Source organism: Rhinopithecus roxellana, chromosome 10 (genome assembly GCF_007565055.1).
Source record: "Rhinopithecus roxellana isolate Shanxi Qingling chromosome 10, ASM756505v1, whole genome shotgun sequence".
Taxonomy (NCBI): Eukaryota; Metazoa; Chordata; class Mammalia; order Primates; family Cercopithecidae; genus Rhinopithecus; species Rhinopithecus roxellana.
This window is the reverse complement of record NC_044558.1, coordinates 18,458,102-18,481,535: the sequence shown is the minus strand read 5'-3', so window position 1 is coordinate 18,481,535 and position 23,434 is coordinate 18,458,102. Positions and strand designations below refer to the sequence as shown.

The window sequence follows — 23,434 nt, the reverse complement described above, 5'->3', positions numbered from 1 at the left end:
AAAGTGGAAAGGCATTCCAGACAGGGTTAAGGACACAGAGGTGTTAGAGAGCATGCCACATTCAAGGAGAGGCAGTGTAAACTTCAAGAGTTGAGAGATGAGTCTGAAGAGACAGGCAAAACCCACACAATTGAAAGGCCTAGAATATCAAGTTAAGTACTTGATTTGTGAAGATATAGCACTGTGTGTGAGTGTGTGTGTGTATGTGTGTGTGGTGTGAACACATATATTTTTCTGAGAAGCCACAGGTTCTCAAGGGGATCTGTGACAAAAAAAAAAAAAAAAAAAACAAGATAAGCCCAAAAGTGTTGGCAAAGGCATGATATGGTCTAATCTGGTGGTCAGTGTGGAAGATGAATCACAAAGGGACAGCTGGAGGCCAAAAAAAAATAGTCGAAGAGTAATTGGAGCAAGGGTAAGCATGAGGGTCTGAGCTGCAGTAAATACAAAGGGAATTGAGGGAAAAAAATGCTAGGACCTAGTAGCCCTCCTCCCCACATGCACACAGCCATCTCTGAGGCTCAAATGAGGCTGCACCTGTCACTTTTCCCCTCTCACCTCCATCCCTACTCCCAACTTTCAAGCTGCCTTTTGGGGGCCTTTTTGTTTCCTTTCCAAGCTGTCCTTGAAGTTTAATCAAGTCTGATTTCACAAGTTGATGGAGGGGGCCTGGCCCCATGCTGAGTCCCCAGCCCTACAACCCCATGAAGAAAAACTTGTCAACTGACCTCAGGTAGGAAAAGCAATGAATTGGCCTTGAGCTGGTCTCTGACCCCTCTGCCCATGGCTTCACAGCATGGGCAGAGTTCAGTTAAGAAATCAGCACAGTTCCAAGAAAAAGGAAAACACCCTCCAGTTTATTTTTCTCCTGATTCATCTCATGCCAACACACAGACTTCAATGGACAGCAGGCAAAATGGGGGTCATCCCCAGAGGAAGCCGATTCTCTACATGCCCCCTTCCCTTACTGTAAGACTCATCAGAAAGGCACCCCAACCTTGCATGGATCTGCTGTTGGTATTCCTGGGGGTGAAGCCAGAAGTCAGGCTTTCCACAGAGAGACGAGACTACATGCCCACCTGGGAAGGCTGGGGAGTCAAAGGACTTGAGGAGTGACTACTTCCCTCCGCAAGGGCATGCCCTGCCCTGCTCTGCTTCCTGGAGGCTTCAGCAAGCCTTCCTTCTTCTAGAGCTCCTAGAACCCTCCCATAGTCAACACAACAGCAGCCCAGACAATGAGATGCCAGAGGCCTGGGCTTATAGGCCAGTCAGGTAAGCCAGGGTGAGCTGGGCAGTTAGAGGACTCAATTTTCAGTCCAGAAAGCTCTATCTAATTGAGGTCTGTGGAAACTTGCCAGACAAATTGAATCCCAATCAGACTCTGGCTGCCACCATTTGGATAGGTTAGGGGTGGGGAAGGGGGATGAGCTGTGGTGCTGTAGGATATGGACCCTGGTACCCTCACACACCCTTCTGGCCCCTTTTCATCGGCCTCCTACTTCTCTTCTTCATCCTCCTCTTCTTCATCTTCCTCTTCTTCTTCATTGTCTGAGTCCTCATATAGGTTGATGGTTGCCTGGACAGGAAAGTTCTGCAGTAAAATCTCCCCAGCACTGTACAGATAGTCGAAGGAGTGGGATTTAGGCCAGAAGAGCCTGTGGACAGAGAAGAAACATGGCCCCTAACTTAGACAGGTCTCATATGTGCAGAGGGGCCAGTAGGGCCAAGAAAGAAGCTGGCCCCTAAACCCCTTCTCTTGGCTGCAACAATGAGGTCAGAGGGAAAGGAAGAAAGAAAGTTTTGTAACAGAACCTTCTGCATTATTACAAAATGGCCCCATGCAGGAAGGTAACCCCTTATGGACCTATAGTGGTGGGGGCGGGGGCCCAGCCCCAGCATCTATCAATTATGGCTCTGACCCCATCTGCTACCTACCCCAGAAGGCTTCTAGCCAAGAATTCTCCAGCCCTGTGGCCTCCATCTCCTTCCACTGAGGATTATTTCACTGACCCATCCATGGGGGATCATTCTTGGGCATCATTAACAATGCCTCCAGGGAAGACAGCCTTGGCCAAGTCCCTTAACCTCTCTGGGCTCCAACTTTCTCTTCTATGAAACAGCGATCATAGATAGCAATCCCTCCCTTCTCCTGCTTCACAAGACCTTTGTGAAGATTCAAAGAACTAATGGATCTATGTCAAGTTTGGAGCTTGATGCCAGAAGCTTACCTGACAGGGTGATGGAACTTGGATTCAGCCTTGGTGACCTCAGCAGCTATTGCTCCGCCAGCAGCCTGTCCAAAGCAAAAGCTAGCATGTGGTTCAAAGTACATGGCTAGATAACTTCCTCATCTGTACCAGAGGTCAGAAAGCTGCAGGTAAAATGATCTTGAAGAGATCTTAGACATCTCTGGGACCCAGCAACCCCCAATACCTGCCCCTCAACAAGGGGTCTCTCTTGTTTCTGGTTAAAAAACAAGCAGACAGAGTCCTGTGGGTTGTTTGCTTCCCTTTTCTGTTCCAGCACCTGTTTGGAGGCTCTCCAGGGGACAGAGTTCTACTGGAGCAGCAAAGATTCAAGGAGATGGGGTGGGTGGGAGAGCACTGGAGCAAGGTGCCAGGAGACCAGGCCTCAAGCACCAGCACTGCCCCACACTGGATGTGGGGCCTGCCCAGATCCCTTGTCCTCTCTGAGCCTTGGTCTCCTCATCTTTCCAATTGCCACAGAAAACTTGGATCTGCTCTCCGCTGGAATCAAATGTTGGCAAAACTGTGAGGATGCTATCTCAGATCTGCACCCTTGGACTGAGGTCAGGGGTTCTCTGGGAAGTGACCTGGTCAGTGTTAATGCATGTGGCTGCATGTCATGCATCACAAGGGCTTGAACTCACCAAATCCACCAGCTTCCTCATCTGCCTTGGGGAGTCATTTGTGGAAGACAGCCAGGGCCTCCAGAGACAAGTTCCTCTGGGACAAAGAGAAGAGATTAATCATTAGAGGAAGAGACTGAAAGGTGGACTCCCTGAGATAACAAGAGGCCTCCCAAAAGCTTGGCTCAGGTGCCATCTGCTCCAGGAAGCCTTTCCTAAGGCTCCTGAGCCCATTCCAGGACAGATGCCCCTTCTCTCAGCTTCAGCAATGTTATTATTGCTTTTATCACCCTGTTTTGTAATTGTCTATTTACTTGTCTTTGGGCTTCTTAAGCTCAAAGATATGTTCAATCGTATCTGAATCCTCAACACCTAGCACAATATCTGCTACACAGTAGCTGTTTCAGTAAATGTTTGTTGAAGGCTAAATGTTTGGAGTAATGAATAGGGGTTAGATGGAAAATATCTTGCCTCCTACTTCCTGCTCTAAGAAGTAGAATTCAGAGCTCCACCATCTTCCTGGGCTGAGGAAGAGGGCCAGAAATGTTCCTGGGCCCACTGCTTCCCCACTGTACTTGCAGAGGTAGGAAAAAAGCCAATGGAAATCTTATGTCGTGGTCAGGAAAAAGACAATGTCCCAGTCAAGGGCCTCTTTAGACTTTGGTCCTCTTTCCCCACACTCCGCACCGCCGCAGTCTAGATTGTGTTAAGCCCAGGTTTCATAGCAGTTCCCCATCCCCCTCAGGGGACTCAGCCACCTGGCCTATGAAGACCTGGCTGCTTCACCTTCAGCTTTGGCAACAGCCACTGTCCCCAAGTCCCCTCTTGCCACCCAGCGGGATTAGTGAGGTGAAAAGCCAGATGAGATATTCCAGCTAGAGATGAGGAGGGAGGGCTATGAGGCCATTGCTTTTCCCCTTCACAGAGAACAGGGTGCCCTGGACATCTCATTTTCCTTCCTCTCTCAGGAAGCCCTCAAGCCTAAGTTCAGTTTGCCAAAGGCCACGCTCAACTTACCTTTCACTCCCATCTACTTCTTTTCCAGAGGAGAGAAGGGGAGATGGGCTTAGCAGGTCAGGGAGTGCCAGTGGGGCTTGTGCTAGGTCTGGAGCTAGGGCCAGGGCCAGGGCTGGAACAGGGGTGGCAGCAGCAACACAGGCAGCAGAGTCCATTCTTAGGGGACCAGAGCCAGGCGGACTGTGGGGTCCCCTACTTCCCAGAAACTTCTGCACTCTTTTGGCCTTTCCTGGGACACCCTTTTATAAGCCCTGCCTGGTCTTATAAATTATTCAGGGAGGACAGGGGTGGGATGATTCGGGAGGGAGACAAAGATTTAGGGAAGGGGCTCAAGGAGGGAGAGCTGGGCTCCTGGGTGTGAAATCTCTCCCAGTTGAATAAACATGGTGTCAGTGGGAGGTGAGGGATTTGCTTTGCCTCCAAGTCAGAAAGGAAAACACAGAAGGGGCAAATCGCACACCATTTGTGTGAATTCTCCAGGCAGTAGCAAGGCCTGACAGGGGAAGGAGAGGAGCTCATTAGCACTCTGAAACCATAGAGCTGTCAGGGACAGAGGGCTGAATAGACAGGCCTTTAACAAAGCCAATTCCTGGCAAGAAGAGACAGCTGACTTCTTTAAGGAGAGTGAGGGACTCACTTGTTATTTCAGCTCAACCTCAAATAGATTTGCCAGGTGGACCTGAATATAGGGTGACTGCCATTAAGCATATCATCTGGGTTAGGGAAAAAAGGGGGCATTCTGGGCACAGCAGGCCCAGTTGCCTGTACAGTAAACCTTAACTCTTCTTTCAATGCCCCTCAGCCCCTTACTGATCAGTTCATTTGCCAAAGTGCCCCCTCCAGCCTCAGCAGTAAGTGGCCCAGTGAAGGAGAGCAGGCAGGATTTCACAGGCCTCTGGGTGAGATTCCAAACCTCAGAGCTCAGCTTCCAGTTCAGGAGCCAGGGTGCTGGGGAGAGGCAAAGTTCTGCCGGACTACAGAGCCGCTGAAGGACCAGCCCCAGCCCTAGGCCTCAGTTCCCTCACATGAAAGATGAGGGTGCTGACCCAGTGGTCCCATAGGACCATGCCAGCCTGAACACTCTCTGACGGGGGTTACATAAATGGGTACTGAACCTGGGCAAGCCCAGAGACTTGAGCACAGTCCTAGGCCTTAGCCAGCCTTCTGGGCCTTTGCCAGAAAGCTTCTAGTTACAACTACTGGCAGGGACCTTCCGCTTCAGAGGTCTCGAAAATATTCCTCCTGACCTCAGTGTCTAGCCCCAGCACAGATTTAGCTTCTTGGGTGTTCATCACAGTCCGGTTTGTAATGGTCGAAAATTAGAAACAACCTCAATGTCCAATAATAGGAAACCAGTTACATTAATTAGGGCAAATGCTTGCAACTGAATACCAAGCAGGTGCTCATGATCATGTTCTGGGAAGTGTAATTTTTCAACACAATGGAAAAAAATCAGATGGTAAGATAGCATGACTAATTTAAGGGCTCCTCGTTTCTCTGTTCACCTACCCCCCATCTTCACCCCACTTCCAATTCTAGTCTCACTATGTTCTTTTCAGCAAAGGAAAATTGAAAACAACCTAAATGTCTCACTTTTAAAAGCTGGTTAGATAAATCATTGGGCAATTACACAATTTCATATTAAAATTGGCATGGTAGAAGAATGAGGGAAAAGTTAACATATTGAAAGAGTGAAAACAAAATAAGTGTCTAAAATATTACTTAAAGGATGATCCCATTTTGGTAAGAAAAAAGATGTAGAATGGACAGCGTGCAGAGAAAAAATAAGACTGGTGAGAAGAAACAATGCTAGGGTTGTCATTTCTGGGAGTAACAGTGGGGTGGATTTTTACTTTATGTTTTTCTGAATTTTCTAAAAAGTTCCACAATGAACTGATATTATTTGAGTAATGAAAAGGAAAGGCACTAAAAATAAACATAAACCAAGAAAGAAATGTTTATCCGCGGAGGAGAGAAAGCTGAGTGAAATGACAGATATTTTCAAATATCTGAAGATTAGACTGCAGTGAGATTACACTTGTTCTGGGTGACTTCAAAGGGCAGGGCCGAGGCCCACGGCTAGAAGCTACAGGGAGACACATTTTGGCTCAATCAAAGGAAAACTTTCTAATGGCTCAGTCACCACCTAACCCAAGGACCTGGCATAGTCCCAGCCCTCAATAAACAGAGGTTTATTATATGAGATGAAATGAGTTCAGTGGAATGTGCTGCCTTGGACTGGAGACAGCTCTCTGTCCCCGAATTTTCTAAGTGCAAGCTAGATCCCAGGTCCTGAAGAGGGAAATCTTGTGGGGAAAGAGAGGGTTGCTGGGGAGCCGGAGCATCTATCAATCTCCAAGAGTTCTTGCTAAATTTACCTTCATGAGCTGAGCATTTGCTTGTACTGACTGCATCATTGGCTGAAAGGAGGATTGTGGCTCAGAGAAGGAGTCAGGCTGAAAAGACTGGGCTGGAAGGAGATGGCGTGCAAAGGAGAAAGAAGCACAATACCTGTTGTCACACTCTAGGATCTTTTCCACTTGTAAGTGGCCTCCGAGAATCAGCAGAAGGAGGGAGAGGGCTAAGAGGCAGATATTCCTCCTGAGCTCAGGGCTCATGCCTGACCAGACTCAACCATGCCACCCATCATGCCACCTCCCATCTTCAACTTGTGTTCCTTCAGTCACTCCCTTCACATTAGGAGCTGTCCAGTCCCTTCACTCCTCTGACTAGCAGGCCTCAGGGTTCCACCTACACTCAGCTCCCAGCATGCTCTCCTGGAGCCCAGGGAGCCTTCAGTCCTGTTTCCATGGGTCTTTGTCCTCCCTACACAATGGCTCTGTCTTGCTACCTCCTAGGAATTGCCTCAGCCTCATTTAGCTTGTGGGACATGAAGCCGCTGGCTCCTCTTGTTGGCTTTTCCCTGGCCTGTAAGATTTAAGGCCTGCAAGTGTTGCTGGGTAAAAGTTGGCTGTTCTCCTTTTCACTTAACACAAAACAGGAGTAAACTGGTCAGCAAGGCAGCAGAAAAGGTCTGGATCAAACAAGATGGAGACCTTCCTGCCAGAGCAATTAAGATCTTACCTCTGTTCTCCGTAACAGCCTTATAGTGCTTCTGGGTTTTGCCAGTGATTGCTTTTCCAGACCTTTCTGAGAGTACTGGGGTTAGCATTGCCTAGCAAAGGGACAGACAGGAAAGGAAAGTGCCGTGGACTCTGCTTCAAGCTTAGCGAGGGAGACAAGACCCGCAGAGGGAAGACAGACTTGACCAATCTCAGCTGACTCCCAGCGCCCCTCAGTCATCCTTGAGCATGTTCCCTTGTCAAGGCCCCAGCTCCAGCCTCCACATTTTGCTTTGGCCACATTCCAAACTTTCTTCACCTCCTTACCTTGTTCCTGCCCCTCCCCTCTCTGCGTAGAATAACCTCTCCTTCTACTTCCCTGAGAAAACAGAGGCCTTCAAGCGTGAATTACCTCAGTGCCCTGCCCTACTCCCCCCTCAAACTTGGCCTGCCTTTCCAACTTCCTTCCCCTCCAGCCCTCTCTTCTCAGGGGACAAGGTGCCCCTCTGGTTAAAGGCTAATCCCTTCGCCTGGGCCTTGGCCTCATCCACCTCCTTCCTGGGCCCTTCCTCCAGCCGTTTGTTATGCTTCTTGTATTTGGGAAAGTTCAGCTTCTCTATACCAGCTCTTTCTCTCCTGATTATAAAATGCTTGTCTCTGTTATCCCAAAAAACAAGAACTTCCCCTCCACTGTGTGTTCTCTTGCTCCTCTAACTTGCTCTTTCTCTCTTGATCTCTTTCTCTCCCTCCCTCCCTCCTTTCCTCTCTCTATTTTCTTTCCCTCAGTCTCAAATTTATTGAAAGTAGTCTACATGCTAGACTTCCGCTTTTCCTGGCTTCCCACTCACACCTCAACCAAAAGGAGTTTGGCTCTAGCCACATTATCTCAGTGAAAGGGCTCTGTCACCAATGACCTCCTAATTGCCAAATTTGATTACTTCTTTGAAATCTGGGTGGCAAAAGACACTGTTGGCCAAGTCCTCATTTCTGAAACTGTCCCCTCTTTTGGCCTGCATGATCACGCTTTCTTGGTTTTCCTCCTGCCTCTGGAACCATTCCTCATGGTCTCTTTTGCTGGCCTCTCTTCCTCTGCCCATTCCTTGAATCAGTGGTTCTCCAATTATAGTCCACAAAACAGGCTGATATTATACAGCGATGTTTTCACGGCAAAATGAAAAAAACTTTACTAGGAAAGTTTTTCAATAAATAAATCTTTTCAATTATAAAGGATTAGGCCGGGCGCTGTGGCTCACGCCTGTAATCCCAGCACTTTGGGAGGCTGAGGCGGGCAGATCACTTGAGGTCAGGAGTTCAAGACCAGCCTGGCCAACATGGCAAAACCCCGTCTCTACTAAAAGTACAAACGTTAGCCAGGCATGGTGGCACACACCTGTAATCCCAGCTACTCAGGAGGCTGAGGCAGGAGAATTGTTTGAACCCAGGAGGTGGAGGTTGCAGTGAGCCGAGATTGTGCCACTGCACTCCAGCCTGGGCAACAAAGCAAGACTCCTTCTCAAAAAAAAAAAAAAAATTATAAAGGACTCTCCTTCGTTCTGAGATTATGCTCTTCCTACTTTTTGGCAGTAAAATGTTCTTTGAAATGATGGCAATGATGGAAGTTACTTTATTTCTTTAATGTTTCTACTTTGGCAAAACAAAATGTTAGTTTATCTATGTCAGTCTCATAAATGTTTATTGAATGAATGAAAGAATGAGAGCTATGTTTCCCACTGAAATTTTCCCAATGGGTATCTCAAACTTATTCCAAAACTGAACTGTTTTCTCCCGGGACAAATCTCCTCTGTACCTACCTTGGAAACCAGCATCATATTGACCCAGTTACTCAAGCTCAAAACTTTGGCTGCTGATTTCAGTCTTCACCATTTCTGACTTTTGTCTCCTCCATGTTCTGCACTCCTCCACTCTCCCAGTTGTTTCTTAAATTATGGCCTCATCCATCCTCTCTCACCTGGATGCTCAACAGAGCTTCCTCATAGTTTTCCCTGTCTGTGAGTTAGCCTTTCCAATCCATTCTTCTCACAGCTGCCCCAGAGATCTTTCTAAAATACATAGCCAAGTATGGTCTTCCTCTCCTTAAAAACTTCCAGTGCCTATAGAAAATGTCTAAACTCCTTCGTGTGGCAGTTAAAGCCCTTTGACATCTGAGCTCAGCCTGCTCTCTGGTCTTCTGCCTCAGAAGGCCTTCCACACGCCATCCACTGCAGCCTCCCTCGACTCTATCTCCATCCCGCAAACACGCCATTCACCTGTAAACTTTTCAGGGTTTAGGGCCTCTGGATGCTCAGGATCATTCTTGGGACAGTGTATTTTTTTCTTTCTTTTTTTTTTTAGACAGGGTCTCACCCTGTCACCCAGGCTGGAATGCAGTGGCATGATCACAGCTCACTGCAGCCTTGACTTCCTGGGCTCAAACGATCCTTCCACCTCAGCTTCCCAAGTAGCTGGGACCACAGGTACGTCCCAACACCCACGGCTATTTTTTTTCATATTCTATAGCAATGTTTATATACAAATGCATTGTATATCAAATGAATACACTGATACCAAATGCATGGACTGGGCCATGCTGTAAAATATATTTCTTACTGTGGGTCACAGTCAAAAAGTTTGATAGCACTAAGGAGAATAGCACAGATGTTATTCTGTGATTCATCTAGTTAGCGCTGCTCACGTCATTGTCCTTTGCTCTCAAAATGGTTCTGGTCTCATTGCTGGGTGTAACAGAGGTCAGGAGACTGGATACTGCCCAAAGATTTCATGGAGGAGGGGGAGATTGAGCTGGACTGGGTTTAAGGAGGCAGAGAGCAGGTGGAAATGCAATTCTGGCAGAGAAAAGTGACACAGAGGTGGATAATAAGAGTAGAGAACATTTGTTAAATATTTATATGCCAGGCATTGTTCTAAGCACTCTGCGTGAATTAATTCAAGTCTCACAAAACAACCCAGTGAGGAAGATACTATTAAAAGCTGCATTTTAAAGATGAGACCGGGGAACTTACCCAGGGTCACAGAACTAAAAGTGACAAGATTGGGATTTGAACTCGGGGAGTCTCTGTGCTCCTAACCACTGCCCAGCCCTACCCTGCCACTGGGGAACAGTGGGGAGAGTGGGCTGTCTTGGGAAGCGAGAGCCTAGGCCAGCGGGCAACAGAGGGAGGAGAACGTTGAATGCTAGGTTGAAAGTTCCAGCAACAGGTTCTGAACTCCTCTCCAGAAAGGAGCTCTTCCTCTTTCCCTCTGCCCTCTGCCTTGCAAGCTGGGGCTCCTGGGGTTGAAGGCAGGAGGCCTAAACATCCAGTGAGGGTGCCTGGTGGAGGCCCGAAGTAACACAGGGCCTGCTCTGAAAGAGGAGCAAAGGAGAAGTTTCTCTCCCCAACCTGGGCCTGCCTCCAAATCATAAATAGCAAATGGTGCCTGGGGCCTCTGCCCTCCAGTCCAAATGTCCCAAATGTGCCAACTCTTATATGCAGTCCCTTGGGTTCCTGGGACGGGGGGTCCCCTCTGGAGAACAGTTTGTTCCCGGGTCAGCTCTCTTCCTACACCCTCCGCCGCTTGGTCCACCATTTGAGCCAGGGCTGTGGCCCATGTGGTGCAGATTCTCTTGGCAGAACCTCTCGCAGCTCCCCATTTGCTCCTCATTTGGACTGCAGAAGCCTAGAAAAACAAAGCTCTGAGGAAGAAGGTGGGCAGGAGGGAGGTGTTTGGAAACGTCACTCCCAGCTGGGCTCCATCCCTTCTCTGTCCTGTCCTTCCATCCAGCTCCTCCCCTGGCTCCTTGGGCCAGCCTCTTCATCCTCTCTTCTCTGAGACAGACCCTTTTCCCAGCCTGGCCTGAGACCTTGGGAAGATGAAGCGATACTGAATTCTCAGTAGCGTGGTCTTTCCTCTTGTCCTTTTAGTCTTGGTGTCCTGATGATCCTGGCTAAGTAAGCAAAAGATACTAGTAACTAGTGGCAGCTGTTTTCCTGGGATGTGGATTCTGAGAAACTAACAAAAACAATGACAAGAAAAATAGCTCACATCTATTGACTGTTTACTGTGTGCCAGGCATCGTGCTAAGTGCTTTATTGTTTTATTATTGACTCCTCACAAAAATCTTATGAGGTAGTTACTATTATTGCTGCCATTTAAAGGTGAGCAGAGGCCGGGCGCAGTGGCTCATGCCTGTAATCCCAGCACTTTGGGTGATCTGCCCAAGATGGACGGATCACCTGAGGTCAGGAGTTCAAGACCCTCCTGGCCAACATGGCAAAACCCTGTCTCTACTAAAAATACAAAAATTAGTTGAGCGTGGTGGCTTGGGGCACCTGTAATCCCGGCTACTCGGGAGGCTGAAACAGGAGAATCACTTGAACCCCGGGAGGTGGAGGTTGAAGTAAAATGAGATCACACCAGTATACTCCAGCCTGAGTGGATAGAGTGAAACTCCATCTAAAAAAAAAAAAAAAAAAAAAAAAAAAAATAAAGGTGAGCACAAAACTGAGGCATGGAGAGATTAAGCAATTTACCCAGGCTCAAGGAGCTATTGAGAGGTTTGAGGTTTGTCTGCCACTCTAACTCAGGGCCTTCTTGTCTAATGCCTGTACTTTTGCAGTCAAACTTAAAGTGGAAAAAGCTTGGGCCCTACAGCTAGACTTGGGTGTGGGGAAAAAATAATGGTTCCTACTTCACAGAGTTGCAGTGAAGACCGAAAGAAATAGTGCATGAATTTTGCTTAAAACCTGACATGTAGTTAGCACTCAGTAAATGGTGACTATTATGATTATTCCTTTTGCCCCTCCATCATTGCATACATTGTGGCTATTCAGAGCACAGGGTTTAGAAGCAGGCCTAGGTTGGAAGCCTTCCTCGATCCTTTACCATGCAGGTAATGTTGGGTAAGTGAACCAATTTCTCAGCCTCAATTTCCTTGGGATGAAAACAATAGTACCCATCTCCCAGGACTGGAGTGAGGATGAAATAAAATACTGTATGGAAGCTAGTGTTCCTTTTCTGTCCCACATACTTTCAGGTGTTTTCCATACTGGGCCAGATTTGGCTTCCCAGAAAATAGCTTCCATCCTGCTCAGACACCCGCAATGGCAGCTCATGAGTGATGGGAATAAAAGGCATTTACACGTTTTCCCTATTCCTTCAAGCCTCACCTCTGACTCCACCCTGTTCTCCCCCTTACTTCCAGCAGGCTTGTTACTACAGTACCCCTGCACATGACCATTTCCACACCCCTAACCCCTTCCAAGTCTAGAACACCTCTCTTCCCCATGACACAAATTCTGCCCTCCCTTCCAGGTCCTCCTTGAATTCACACTGACTGCAGGAAGCCTCCAAGCCACGCTAACATCTGCCTCCTTCTGCAGGTCTCTCATTTGAGCTTTCCCCCATGTAGGGGTGTCAGCCCTCTTTTCAGTCACTGTTTTGGACAGGAAGCAAGCCTTTGTATTGAGGTGCTGTGGCTTAGTCTCGTCTCCTCCCTCCCATCAGCACCTGGCCCAGGACTGGGGACATGGCAGGCTTTCATTTCATGCAAATGGAATGGTGTTGACACAGGTAATTGGTCTGAGAAGCCTAATAGACTTAGTCTAGCAAGTAGCCTTGGGGCTCCACGGTAGGGTGGCAGACAGCTATGACAGGTGCATGGGCCAGGGTGGGATTCTCTGTTTGTATTGGGGCCTTGTAAGACAGAGCACTCAAGATCCGAGGATATGAGTAGTTACAGAGGGTTGCTATTGACTTGGCTGGGACAGCTCATGAACAAGGCAGGTCAGGAGTAGGAAAGGGCACAACAACAGCAGAGGTCCTTTGGGAAGGAACCTAGGAATCCTCTCCTCCTCTTCATGCCCAGCTGTCTCCTCTACTGACAGGACATTTCTAAGCATTATTAAAATTTCATCTCCACTCTTTCCCAGGCCTCTTCCCTCCCCTTCCAGCCTCAGCCTAGACCAGCAGCCCTAAAAATGTGGTCCAAAGATCCAGGGAGCCCCTAAGATTCAGGAGGTTCAGTCAAAACTGCTTTCATGGGGCCAGGCATGGTGGCTCACACCTGTAATCCCAGCAATTTGGGAGTCCAACGCAGTAGGATCTTTTGAGGCCAGGAGTTCCAGACCAGCCTGGGCAACATATGAGACCCTGTCTCTACAAAAAAAGTAATAGAAACTAGCTGGGCATGGTGGTGCACACCTGTCATCCCAGCTACTCAGGAGGCTGAGGTGGGAGGATCACTGGAGCCTAGAACTTCAAGGCTGTAGTGAGCTACGATTGCACCACTGCTCTCCAGCCTGGGTGATAGAGTGAGACCCTGTCTCTAAAAACAAACAAACAAACAAAAAACGATCTCGTTTCATATAGTACTAAGATGTTATTTGCCTTTTTTTGCTGTGTTGACATTTGCACTGAGGATGAAAAAGCTATGGTGGGTGAAAGTGCTGGCAACTTAGCATGGATCAAGGCAGTGACACTACATTGTATTCATGTTCTTCTTTGTCACCAATGTATTCCTGGTAGAAGAAATGTCAGGTTCATTTAAGAATGTCTCAATGAAACAGCAAAAGTTATTAATTTTTATTCCATATCAAACTTTTGAGTATGTCTTTGTAATCATCTGTATGACAAAATAGGAAGTATATATGGATATATAAAGCACTTTTGCATACTGAAGTGCAATTGTCATGAGGAAAAGCACTTGCACAATTGACTTGCAAGCTGAACTAGTGAATTTTTTATGGAACTCTTTTTTTTTTTTTTTTTCAGACGGGGTCTGGCTCTGTCATGCAGGCTGAAGTGCAGTGATGCCATCATGGCTCACTGCAGCCTCGATCTCCCAGCCTCAAGCAATCTTCCCACTTCAGCCTCCCAAGTAGCTGGGACTACAGGCTTGTGCCACCATGCCCAGCTAATTGTTTTATTTTTTTAGTAGAGACACAGTGTCACTATGTTGCCCAGGCTGGTCTCAAACTCCCGGGCTCAAGCATTCCACCTGCCTCAGCTTCCCAAAGTGCTGGGGAGCACGTTATTTTTTTACTTGAATGATTGACAGATAAATTGTGGCTATTCGAACTTGGGTGCTTGGCAAGTATTTTGTTAAAAATGGACAAAATGATCCTGTCACCTCAAGGAAAACAACTGTTACTATTTGTTGTCAATGATAAAAGTTAAGCTTTCAAGGAAAAAGTACAATTTTGGAAAACCTGTAGCAGCCACTGTGAACTTGAGAGCTTCTCAATATCCTAAAGAGCTTTCTAATAAGATTAGTAGGGATATTAATGAATGTGATTTTTTAATATTGTACAATCAAAAAGCGAGTCAACAATGGGAAGATCTGCATAACTGGGTAGACAGATATTTTCCAGATGACTAATGCATGATGTTACAAAATCAAGCATGGATAACAGATCCATTCAAAGTGTAATTGATTTTTCTTTCTTTCTTTTCTTTTCTTTTTTTTTTTTTTTTTTTGAGACAGAATCTCACTCTGTTGCCCAGGCTGGAGCACAATGGCACAATCTTGGCTCACTGCAACCTCCGCCTCCCAGGTTCAAGCAATTTCCGTGCCTCAACTTCCCAAGTAGCTGGGACTATAGGTGTACACCACCATGCCTGGCTAATTTTTGTATTTTTTGTACAGACAGGGTTTTGCCATATTGGCCAGGCTGGTTTTGAACCCCTTACCTCAAGCAATCCACCCACCTCAGCCTCCCAAAGTACTGGGATTACAGGTGTGAGCCACGGCACCTGGCGGACCAGTAGATTTTAATGTAACAGAGTACAAAAAGTTCACTGATACAGTTTAGTTTCAGATTCAGCATTGCAAAGAAACATTAAGAAACAACCACTTGTGAAGTTTAGGTGTAGTTATCAAGAATCCCCACACCATTTATTAGTTCTCTATTGCTGCCATAACAAATTACCACAAACTTAACAACTTAGTATGACACCCATTTATCATCTCGCAGTTATATAGGTTAGAAATCCAGGTGTGTTCACCTGAGTTCCCTGCTTAGGATCTCACAAGGCTGAGGTGAAGTGGTCAGCTGAGCTGGGCTCTTATCTGGAGGCTCTGGGGAAAAGTCCCCTTCCAAGCTTACTCAGGTTGTTAGCAGAATCCAGGTCCTTCAGGATGTGGGTCTGAGGCCCCCTTGACTTGCTAGTTATCATCCAGAGGCTGCCCGTGGCTCCTAGAGGCTACCTACACTTCTTCTTACGCAGCTCTCTTCATTTGGAAACCATCAACAGCATAGTCAAGTTTGCATCTCTCTGACTTCCGACTTCCTTTTCCGCCACTAGAACACCTTTTTTTTTTTTTTTTTTTTTTTTTTTGAGACAGGGTCTCACTCTGTGGCCCAGGTTGGAGTGCAGCAGTGCAATCTCGGCCCACTGCACTGCAACCTCCACCTCCTGGGCTCAAGTGATTCTCCTGCCTCAGGCTCCCGAGTAGCTGGGATTACAGGTATGCACCACCACGCCTGGCTAATTTTTGCATTTTTGATAGAGGTAGGTTTTGCCATGTTGCCCAGGGGAGTCTCGAACTCCTAAGCTCAGGTGATTTGCCTACCTCGGCCTCCCAAAGTGCTAGGATTACAGGCATGAGCCACTGCACCCGGCCATGAACTCTCTTTCAAAGGACTCCCGTGATTAGGTGAGTACAACCTTGATAATTTCCCTTTGCCATATAACTAACACAAACATGGGAGTGATATCTCATCAGAAATACTCCCAAAAGAGAGGGAATGTATAAGCAGGTGAGGGTCATTTGGGGGTCATTCTTAGAATTCTGCCTATAAAGGCTATTAAATACCCACCTTCTCTACCTCCCTATCTTTGTGGGGCTGGATTTTCTTTACACACTTCAACCAAAAACCACATATTGCAACAGCTGGAGTGCAAGAGCAGATACGAGAATCCAGCTGCCTTGTGCTCAGCCAGACATTAGATTTGCAAAAATTGAATATAATGCCACTTTCTTGCCATTTTTTTGTTTTGAAAACTATAATTGTCATAAATATATATTATTTATGTTATAATGTAATAGGTTTATAATTTTTATTTTAAAGTAATATATAAATAGTTAAAATGTAAGTTTTAATTTCAAATATATTCAATGTCAATAGATATAACCCTTTGGAGGTTAGGCAAATGAAAGCCCTTTGGAGTCCTCAATAATTTGTTAACTAATATCTTTTATTTGTTTATTTTTAAATTTGCATAGATATTAAGGTTCTGAATGACAAAATGTGGAGGGATGTATAAAATTCACTCTTTTCGGTGTGCAGCTCCATGAATTTTGGCAAATGCATAGAGTTATGTAACAACAATTTAGAGCTTCAACACCCCAAATAATTTCCTTATGCCACACCATTGTAGTAAACCCCTTCTACCACCCCAGCCCCTGGCAACCACTAATCTATTATCCATCCCTACAGTAGTGTCATTTCAAGAATGTCATATAAATAGAACATAACAGTAAGCAGCTTTTTGAGTCTGGCTTCTTCCATTCAGCATAACACATTTGAGTTTTACCCATGTAGCTGTGTGTATCAATAGTACATTCCTTTTGATTGTGGAGTAGTATTCTATTACACAGATGTACCAGTTTATTCATTCACTAGTTGAAAGACATTTAGGTCATTTCCCAAAGAAGAGTGTAAAGTGATCCTGAGACCAAAATGTTGAGACCCATTGACAGAATGTGCTCTTCCCAGAGGTCTCCTCAATTTGGGATTTTTGTGGACCAGTGCAATTACAAAATTTTTTTAAATGAGGGGGAATCAGCATATGGTTGTCAAACTTTTTAATTTTGTAATTAAGGGCATTGAAAAATACTACCACCTCTTATTTTACAAAAGAAACCTTAATACCAACTTTTCAAAGAATAAGTCCGGAATGACAAGTAGCCTTTTAAATTGAATAAGCTTTAAATAATTTACAAATTTGCTACACTGGCCTTAGTTTCCTCCTATTGGTGATCCTCTACCACTCCCTTCCTTTCTTCTTAAGTCTGTGCATTAGTGCTTAGGAAGCACTTGCTCAACATTTCTCCTCCTAGATCTGTTTATCCATTGCCTCTCAAACCTTTATTCTCTCTTTCCTCCCAGACATGTCCTCATGAGCCCTTCTCCTGCCTCCCCTCCCAGAACTTATCTTTTTCACCCACCTTTTCCTTACATAATCATTTTGTCTCTCCTTCCTCTTCTCCTGGACCCCTTTCTTCCCAGACCCATCTACTGCTTCCCTTCTTACCACAATCTCTTCTCAGTCTGATCCCATCAATTCAATGGTGCACCTACTATGTATTAGACTAGAATAGTGATGAAAATAACAATTGAAAGCCAAACCCAAATCCCCATGACACATGTTTACCTACATAACAAACCTGCACATATACCCCTGAACCTAAAATAAAAGTTAAATTAAGAAAATTTTAAAAAAGAAAGCCAAACCCTTCAGGCATTCACAGTCCTATGCAGGAGCAACAACAACAAATGCAACCCGAGACAATTGCCCAGGGGATAACAAGATGCTTTGGGAGCACAGAGGAGAAACATCCAACCAACAGACCCCAGGAATCAGGGAAGCAATGCTTAAGCTGAGCCCTAAAGGATAAGGAGTTTTCCAAACAAAACCAGCTGAAGGTGGAGTAGGGTCAGGGTCCACAAAGAGTTCCAGGCAGAAGGAACAGGACTTGTAAAGGCCTAGAGGGGAGGGAGAGCATTGTAGGCTTGAGAAACTGAAAGGAAGCCAGTTGGGAGAGTGGGGAGTGAGGAGAGTAGTATGAAACCAGTTTGGAGAGCTAGGTGGGGGCCAAATCATACTACTATGTGGAGAATGGACTGTAGAAAGTCAAAAGGAAAAGTAGGAAAATCAGAAGGGTATTGCAGCATCCCATTGAGAGATGATGCTAAGGGGAGTGGAAGTGGAAACCAGCAGATGGACGAAAGAGCTAAATTTTGGAGGTAGAATGGGAAAGACTTACAGGTCTGATACAATGAGGGTCAGAGAAAGAGAAAACAGTGGAATTAAGGCTAACTCCGAGATTTCTGGCTTAAACAACTGGCTTTCTCAAAGGGAGAAGACTGAGGGAGGACTGGTTTCAGTTCAAAGGGAAATCAAGGATACAATTTTGAGGCTGGGCATAGTGACTCACACCTGTAATCCCAGCGCTTTGTGGGGCTGAAGCAGGAGGATGGCTTGAGCCTAGGAGTTTGAGACTAACCTGTGCAATACGGTGAGACCCCATCTCTACAAAAAAAAATTATAAAAATTAGCTGGGCGTGGTGGCACATGCTTGTAGTCTCAGCTACTTGGAAGGCTGAGGCAGGAGGATCGCTTCAGTCCAGGAGCTCAAGGTTACTGTGAGCTGTGATCATGCCACTGCATTCCAGCCCAGGCAACAGAGCAAGGCCCTGGACATGTTGCATTTGAGACAACTTTCAGCTATCCAAATGGAGATGCCAGTATATAAAGGTCTGAAGCCCAGAGAAGTCTGGGCTGAAAACGATGATTTGGAAGTCGTCAGATGATAGAGGATAATTGAAACCACAGAGGATAAATGAGACTTCCCAGAGTGGGAATGCAGAGTGAGGAACGAGGACTTAGGTCAGGCTCCTGAGAAGCGCCCATATTTAAGGGTCTGGCAGAGGCAGAGGTACCAATGAAGAAGTACCCAGAAAGATAAGAGGAAAACCAGAGGAGTGTTGTTATCACAGAGGCCAAGAGGAGAAAGCATTTCAAGAAAGACAAGGTTATCAAGGGCATTGAATGTTGCATAGAGGTCATGGAAATTAAGGACTAAAAAGTGGCCGTTGGATTTGGTGACATGTGGTCATTGGTAACTGTGACAAGAACTTCTTTTGGTGGAATAGTGAGGGTGAAATATCTCTAAGCCTCTCTCTGCCCTAGACCCTAACTTCTTCTCCCAGAGTCCATCCCTGCACCCTCTTCCTTAGAATCTCTTATTTCTCCTTCTAGACTCCTCTTTTCATAGCATCATTTCCTGCCTTTCCTTCAGGACCTTGCTTTCTACAGAGGTCTCTTCGATTTTCTTCCTCAAAGACCCTTTTTCTCTCTTCTCCTTTTCTCTTCCCCAACCCACCTCTTCTCCATACCCTTATTTCCCTCCCTTTATTCTCTCCCCACTCACTTGCCTCCTGAACTAAATGCTGCTTTTCTCAGACTGCTATTCGTTCCTGTTCTTTCAGCCCCCTCTCCATTCCCGCACCCATCTAAGCTCTTTGGATCTCAGCAGGGGTCTTGGCAGAAGGATTACTAAAGAACCTCCCAGGCTCAACACTGAGGAGTCATAATATTTGGCATGATTCCACCAGGATCTGACAATGCCGACCTGAAGGAAACACAGTGTTAGAACCCATTCCTTGAATGATTGCCAATCTGGAAACCACATCCTGCCAACACAGTCTCCTCATCCGCCCTGGCACCTGCCCCTAAGATTCTGCCTTTTCCTATCCTCAACTGCACAGTCACTACGAACTGATAAGGTGCCCTTCTACTACAAATTCTAATATTCTGCGTTTAATCAGCATTTTCTACTTGTCAAAATGCATTCACATTCATTCACTCAGCCTTGAGAATTTGGCTGGGTGAAGCCTGGAGAAAGAAAATGGAGAGACTTGCCTGAGGTCACATAGTTGGTTAGAGGATTAGCCTGGTATCCCTCCCACCCCTTCAGCCTTGCTTGCCTTCATGCCCAAAGACTCCCCAGGCCTGAGCTCAGGCATGGCTGCCCTTTTAGCGTGTCCCAGCCTGCCAAGAGGGAGTGACCTAGAGAGACCCTTGCTCAGGAGCACTGCCAGGGGGTCAGGGCTCCATATGTACCTGCAAGGTAGGGATGGGCTGCCTTGGGAAGGAGGATGATTTCTGTTTTGCTTCACTGAGTTCACTCTAGGCAACAAATCTGACTGTTTGCTTTGATATGACTTGAAAAAGAGAGTCAAGCATAATGATTATGAGGCAAGCTCTAGAGGTGGCCAGGTTTGGTACCCAGGCCTCGCTCTGCTCTGTACTAGCACAGAAAGACTATGGATAGGAAACACTTCAGGACAGTGCCTGGCACCTAGCAAGTGTTCAATGTATCATTCGTACATGGGAATCCTTGGGAGGGAGTTGGTGCTGTACATCGCAAAGTTTGCCAAGCTAGACATCTACAGACCTAGATTCCAGGTCTATTACTGCTCAACTAGGGATGTTGGGCAACTCTTTTCATCTCATTGGGCCTAGGTTTCCTCATCTGGAAATAGTAATGGCTGCCCTATTTTTGTAATATGTTGTATTGGCCTTTAAAACATGCACTCTTTCACCTAGCAATTCTATTCTTAAGACTTTGTCAGTATTATGTGCAAAGATGCTAGGTTATAGTGAAAATGAAAATAACAAAATATCTAGTAGTTATTAAAATAAATCATATTTTATATATAGAATGCAGTGCAGCCATGACAGAATGATGTAGTTCTGTGTTTTAATGGACATGGAAATAGGTCCATGATATGTTATTTACAAATGATGGAAGGTTACATAAATTGTAGGTATAGTGTGATTCAATTTTATAAAACAAATCCCATCGATATCTTCTACATCAAAACGTTAGCAATGATTATCGCTGGCTGGTGGCATTATGAGGACCTCTATTTTCTTCTTTATAGTTCATTTTCTGAATTCTTTTCAATAGCATCTAGTATTTTTCTACTTAGAAAAAACAAGAAAGCTTTTTTGCATTGGGAGAGTAAAGCTAGTCACTGCACTCTACTACTCCACAGCACGTTTTTGTTGTTATTGTTGTTGTTTGGATTTTTGTTTGTTTGCTTTGCTTTTTTGAGATGGAGTCTCACTCTGTCACCGAGGCTGGAGTGCAGTCGTGTGATCTCGGCTCATTGCAACCTCTGCCTCCCGGGTTCAAGTGATTCTCCTGCCTCAGTCTCCCCAGTAGCTGGGACTACAGGTGTGTGCCACCACGCTCAGCTAATTTTTGTATTTTTAGTAGAGGCGAGGTTTCACCATGTTGGCCAGGCTGTTTTCAAACTCCTGACCTCAGGTGATCCACTCGCCTCAGCCTCCCAAAGTGCTGGGATTACAGGCGTGAGCCACTGCACCTGGCCTTTACAGCATTTTTGAGAGGCTTAAATGACATAGTGCATGGCACTGCCGTGTGTGGTAAAAAGGAGAGCCCTGTCCTTATGCTAGCCTACTCAGTTCCACCTTGTAGGACCTGCTCTTTGAACTGAGTCTGAAGTTACAGTACCCATGTTTGCCCTTGAGCCTTGGGACCAACCTTAGGGGTGGGGTAGGGCTGAGGGCCTGCCAGAGAATCATGCTGAGTAGAAAAGTCTGTGGGGCTGCAGGCCATGCAGGGCTGCTTGGGCACTGGCTCACCAGGACTGTGTTTATGCAGCTTACTTCCCACCGGGCTTCAGGGCTGCTAGCCAGGGACACCTAATTGGCGGGACAGAGCCCCCTCCTCTCACCACCCTCAAAGCTGGAATGTTCTGAATTCCTTCTTGGGCCAAATCCCCCTCCCCACAAGACCTCTCCTGGGTTCACAGAGGTCACCACACAAAAGCCCAGCTAGAGTGGAGTTTTTGACAGAAAACACACACACACACACACACACACACACACACACAACCCACCAAACCTTTTTTTTTTTTTCCTAAAGTACCTCAATCTTTCCCAGCCTCCAGGGGTTTAATTCTGATCTATAATAAGTCTCTGACCCACGGCTCAGATTTGCAGATGGATTTTGCAAAGCTGTGGTTAACGATTAGAAATCCTTTATCACCTCAGCCCGTGGCCCTTTGTACTTCGCTCCCCTCCCTCAGGATCCCTTTCTTCCTCTCCAGGGGCATCTCCCCCTCCAAGGCTCTGCAAAGAACTGCCCTGTAAGTATCTCCATCCTGATATAGTTGCTGCCTTTTAAATTCACCGAGGTGGGCACTCTTCCTTGCTAGTCACTATCCATTCACCCCATGGTGGAGCCAGGCTGGGCCACTTTGGGTTTCTGAGTGAAGGGTGTGGGAGGGGAAACTCCAGTGGCATTTGGGTTGGTGGTATTTGTTTCCTCAAAGCTATCACAAAGATTCTAGTCTTTAAAACTTCAGGACCAGAGAAAGCACTCTCCAAATCAGATATTTTCTGGTTTGGGGGGTTAAAAGGACTGGGATAAAAACTGGAGGAAGGGAGCCACAGTTTACCTCTCTGCCTAAGTGTAGGGGGCTGAGGAGGGGCAGAAGGGGCACTCCCTCACAGCCAGTTCCAGTGCCCTCCTTGGCACGAAGGCTCAGGGAGGTAACAGAAGGTGGGTTCCTAAGTGAAATCATAAAGTTTCCCCATGAAGCCCTTCAATAACTCTCCCCCACTGGTCTGCAAGTCTGTCATTAGAAATTCCTTCTTTGGACTGAGGCATTACTCTCTTCAAGTGCCCTCTCTGAAAATGAAGTTGGAACCAAAACATTCACAGCACTTATGCCTGGGGAGATTGTAGGTGATTTTTGTTTTCTAAATTCTGCCTTTTTGTGTTTTCCAGTGTTCTAAAGTGAGAATGCTTTACTTTGATGATCAGGACAAAAATCAACTTCCTTTTCAAACAATTAGAAAATCTCTCAATCCAGTTGCAATTCTCTGAACTGCCGTCAATCAATTGATGCAGAAGGAAAGATGAACTGCACTAAGGACAAACTTTTGAGAAAGTAGAGCCTCGAGGGAATGGCTTTGCCACATACTAGTGCCCTTGGCAGCTGGAAGTGCGGTTCAGAGAAGGGGGCAAGTGTCTCAGATTCTTATGAGGGGCAGCGAGATCAAGGGATGGAGAAATGAGGCTGACTGACAGAAGAGGGCTGTGGTGGCCACCATCACCCCCAGAAGGCCACATCAGTTCCTTCCTTGAGCCTGGGAACCCCAAGTGCCTGTCCCATGTACTCTTAGGAGGGTACTGCCAAAGAAAGAGTACCACGCGTAAGACTCTTGGAGCAAGAGATGGGGAGAATAGCAGGGAAAGTGCCCAGGTGAGAAGGGGTTAAGTCAGGAGCTGCGGTCAATCTTGACCCTCCTAATCCTCTCCTGCAGCTCCAATCCCCCCACTAGGGAAGATTAAGTAAGGATCCTAAGTTAAACTTTCTTGCCCAGTCCTTGGGCCATGGAGTATGTTGGCCCCATGCCCAGAAGACAAATTCAGCTGGCAAGGCCTAGTCTTCTGTACCTCCAGAACAGCCAGTACTTGACTTCTAGGAGGATCCCTCAAAGAGAGGTTTCTATTAAAGCTGGCTGCTTCTAATAACAGCTCTTCAGTCTTCTATATTTGTCAAAGTGGCTTCCTGTCCCCGTGCCTTTGAGACTCAAAATCTTGGAGATGACAAACTAGGGCCTAGAGAAGCTATAGGACTTCCTCAACAGGTTCCAGGCAGAATTGACACAACAAGAAGCTAGATCTTTTGATTCCAACACCAGGACCCTGTCTGCCCTCACC

The 23,434-nt window shown here is 46.3% G+C and overlaps 1 protein-coding gene across 2 annotated transcripts; it reads right to left on the bottom strand.

The window, feature by feature from the left end:
- Positions 1-828: 828 nt before the first annotated feature.
- Positions 829-4,041, bottom strand: RIPPLY1 (ripply transcriptional repressor 1). 2 transcript variants are annotated; one of them, XM_010373549.2, is made up of 4 exons: positions 3,887-4,041; positions 2,891-2,966; positions 2,229-2,293; positions 829-1,655 (listed from the first exon to the last, which is right to left on the bottom strand). In XM_010373549.2, exons 1-4 carry the CDS (start codon positions 4,039-4,041, stop codon positions 1,496-1,498), a joined length of 456 nt encoding a protein of 151 aa, XP_010371851.1. In that variant the 3' UTR covers positions 829-1,495. The 2 variants fall into 2 exon arrangements, with proteins under 2 accessions (XP_010371851.1, XP_010371852.1); XM_010373550.2 differs by lacking the exons at positions 2,229-2,293; positions 2,891-2,966 and having other exon boundaries at positions 839-1,655.
- Between the last annotated feature and the right edge of the window lie 19,393 nt (positions 4,042-23,434).

Bases quoted from the DNA above. Each gene is read 5' to 3' on its own strand.
- RIPPLY1 (XM_010373549.2), bottom strand. From the start codon at position 4,041: ATGGACTCTGCTGCCTGTGTTGCTGCTGCCACCCCTGTTCCAGCCCTG. The intron at 2,967-3,886 runs GTAAGTTGAGCG...TCTTTGTCCCAG, and splicing joins GAAGTAGATGGGAGTGAAAG to AGGAACTTGTCTCTGGAGGC. The intron at 1,656-2,228 runs GTAAGCTTCTGG...CTCTGTCCACAG, and splicing joins AAGTTCCATCACCCTGTCAG to GCTCTTCTGGCCTAAATCCC.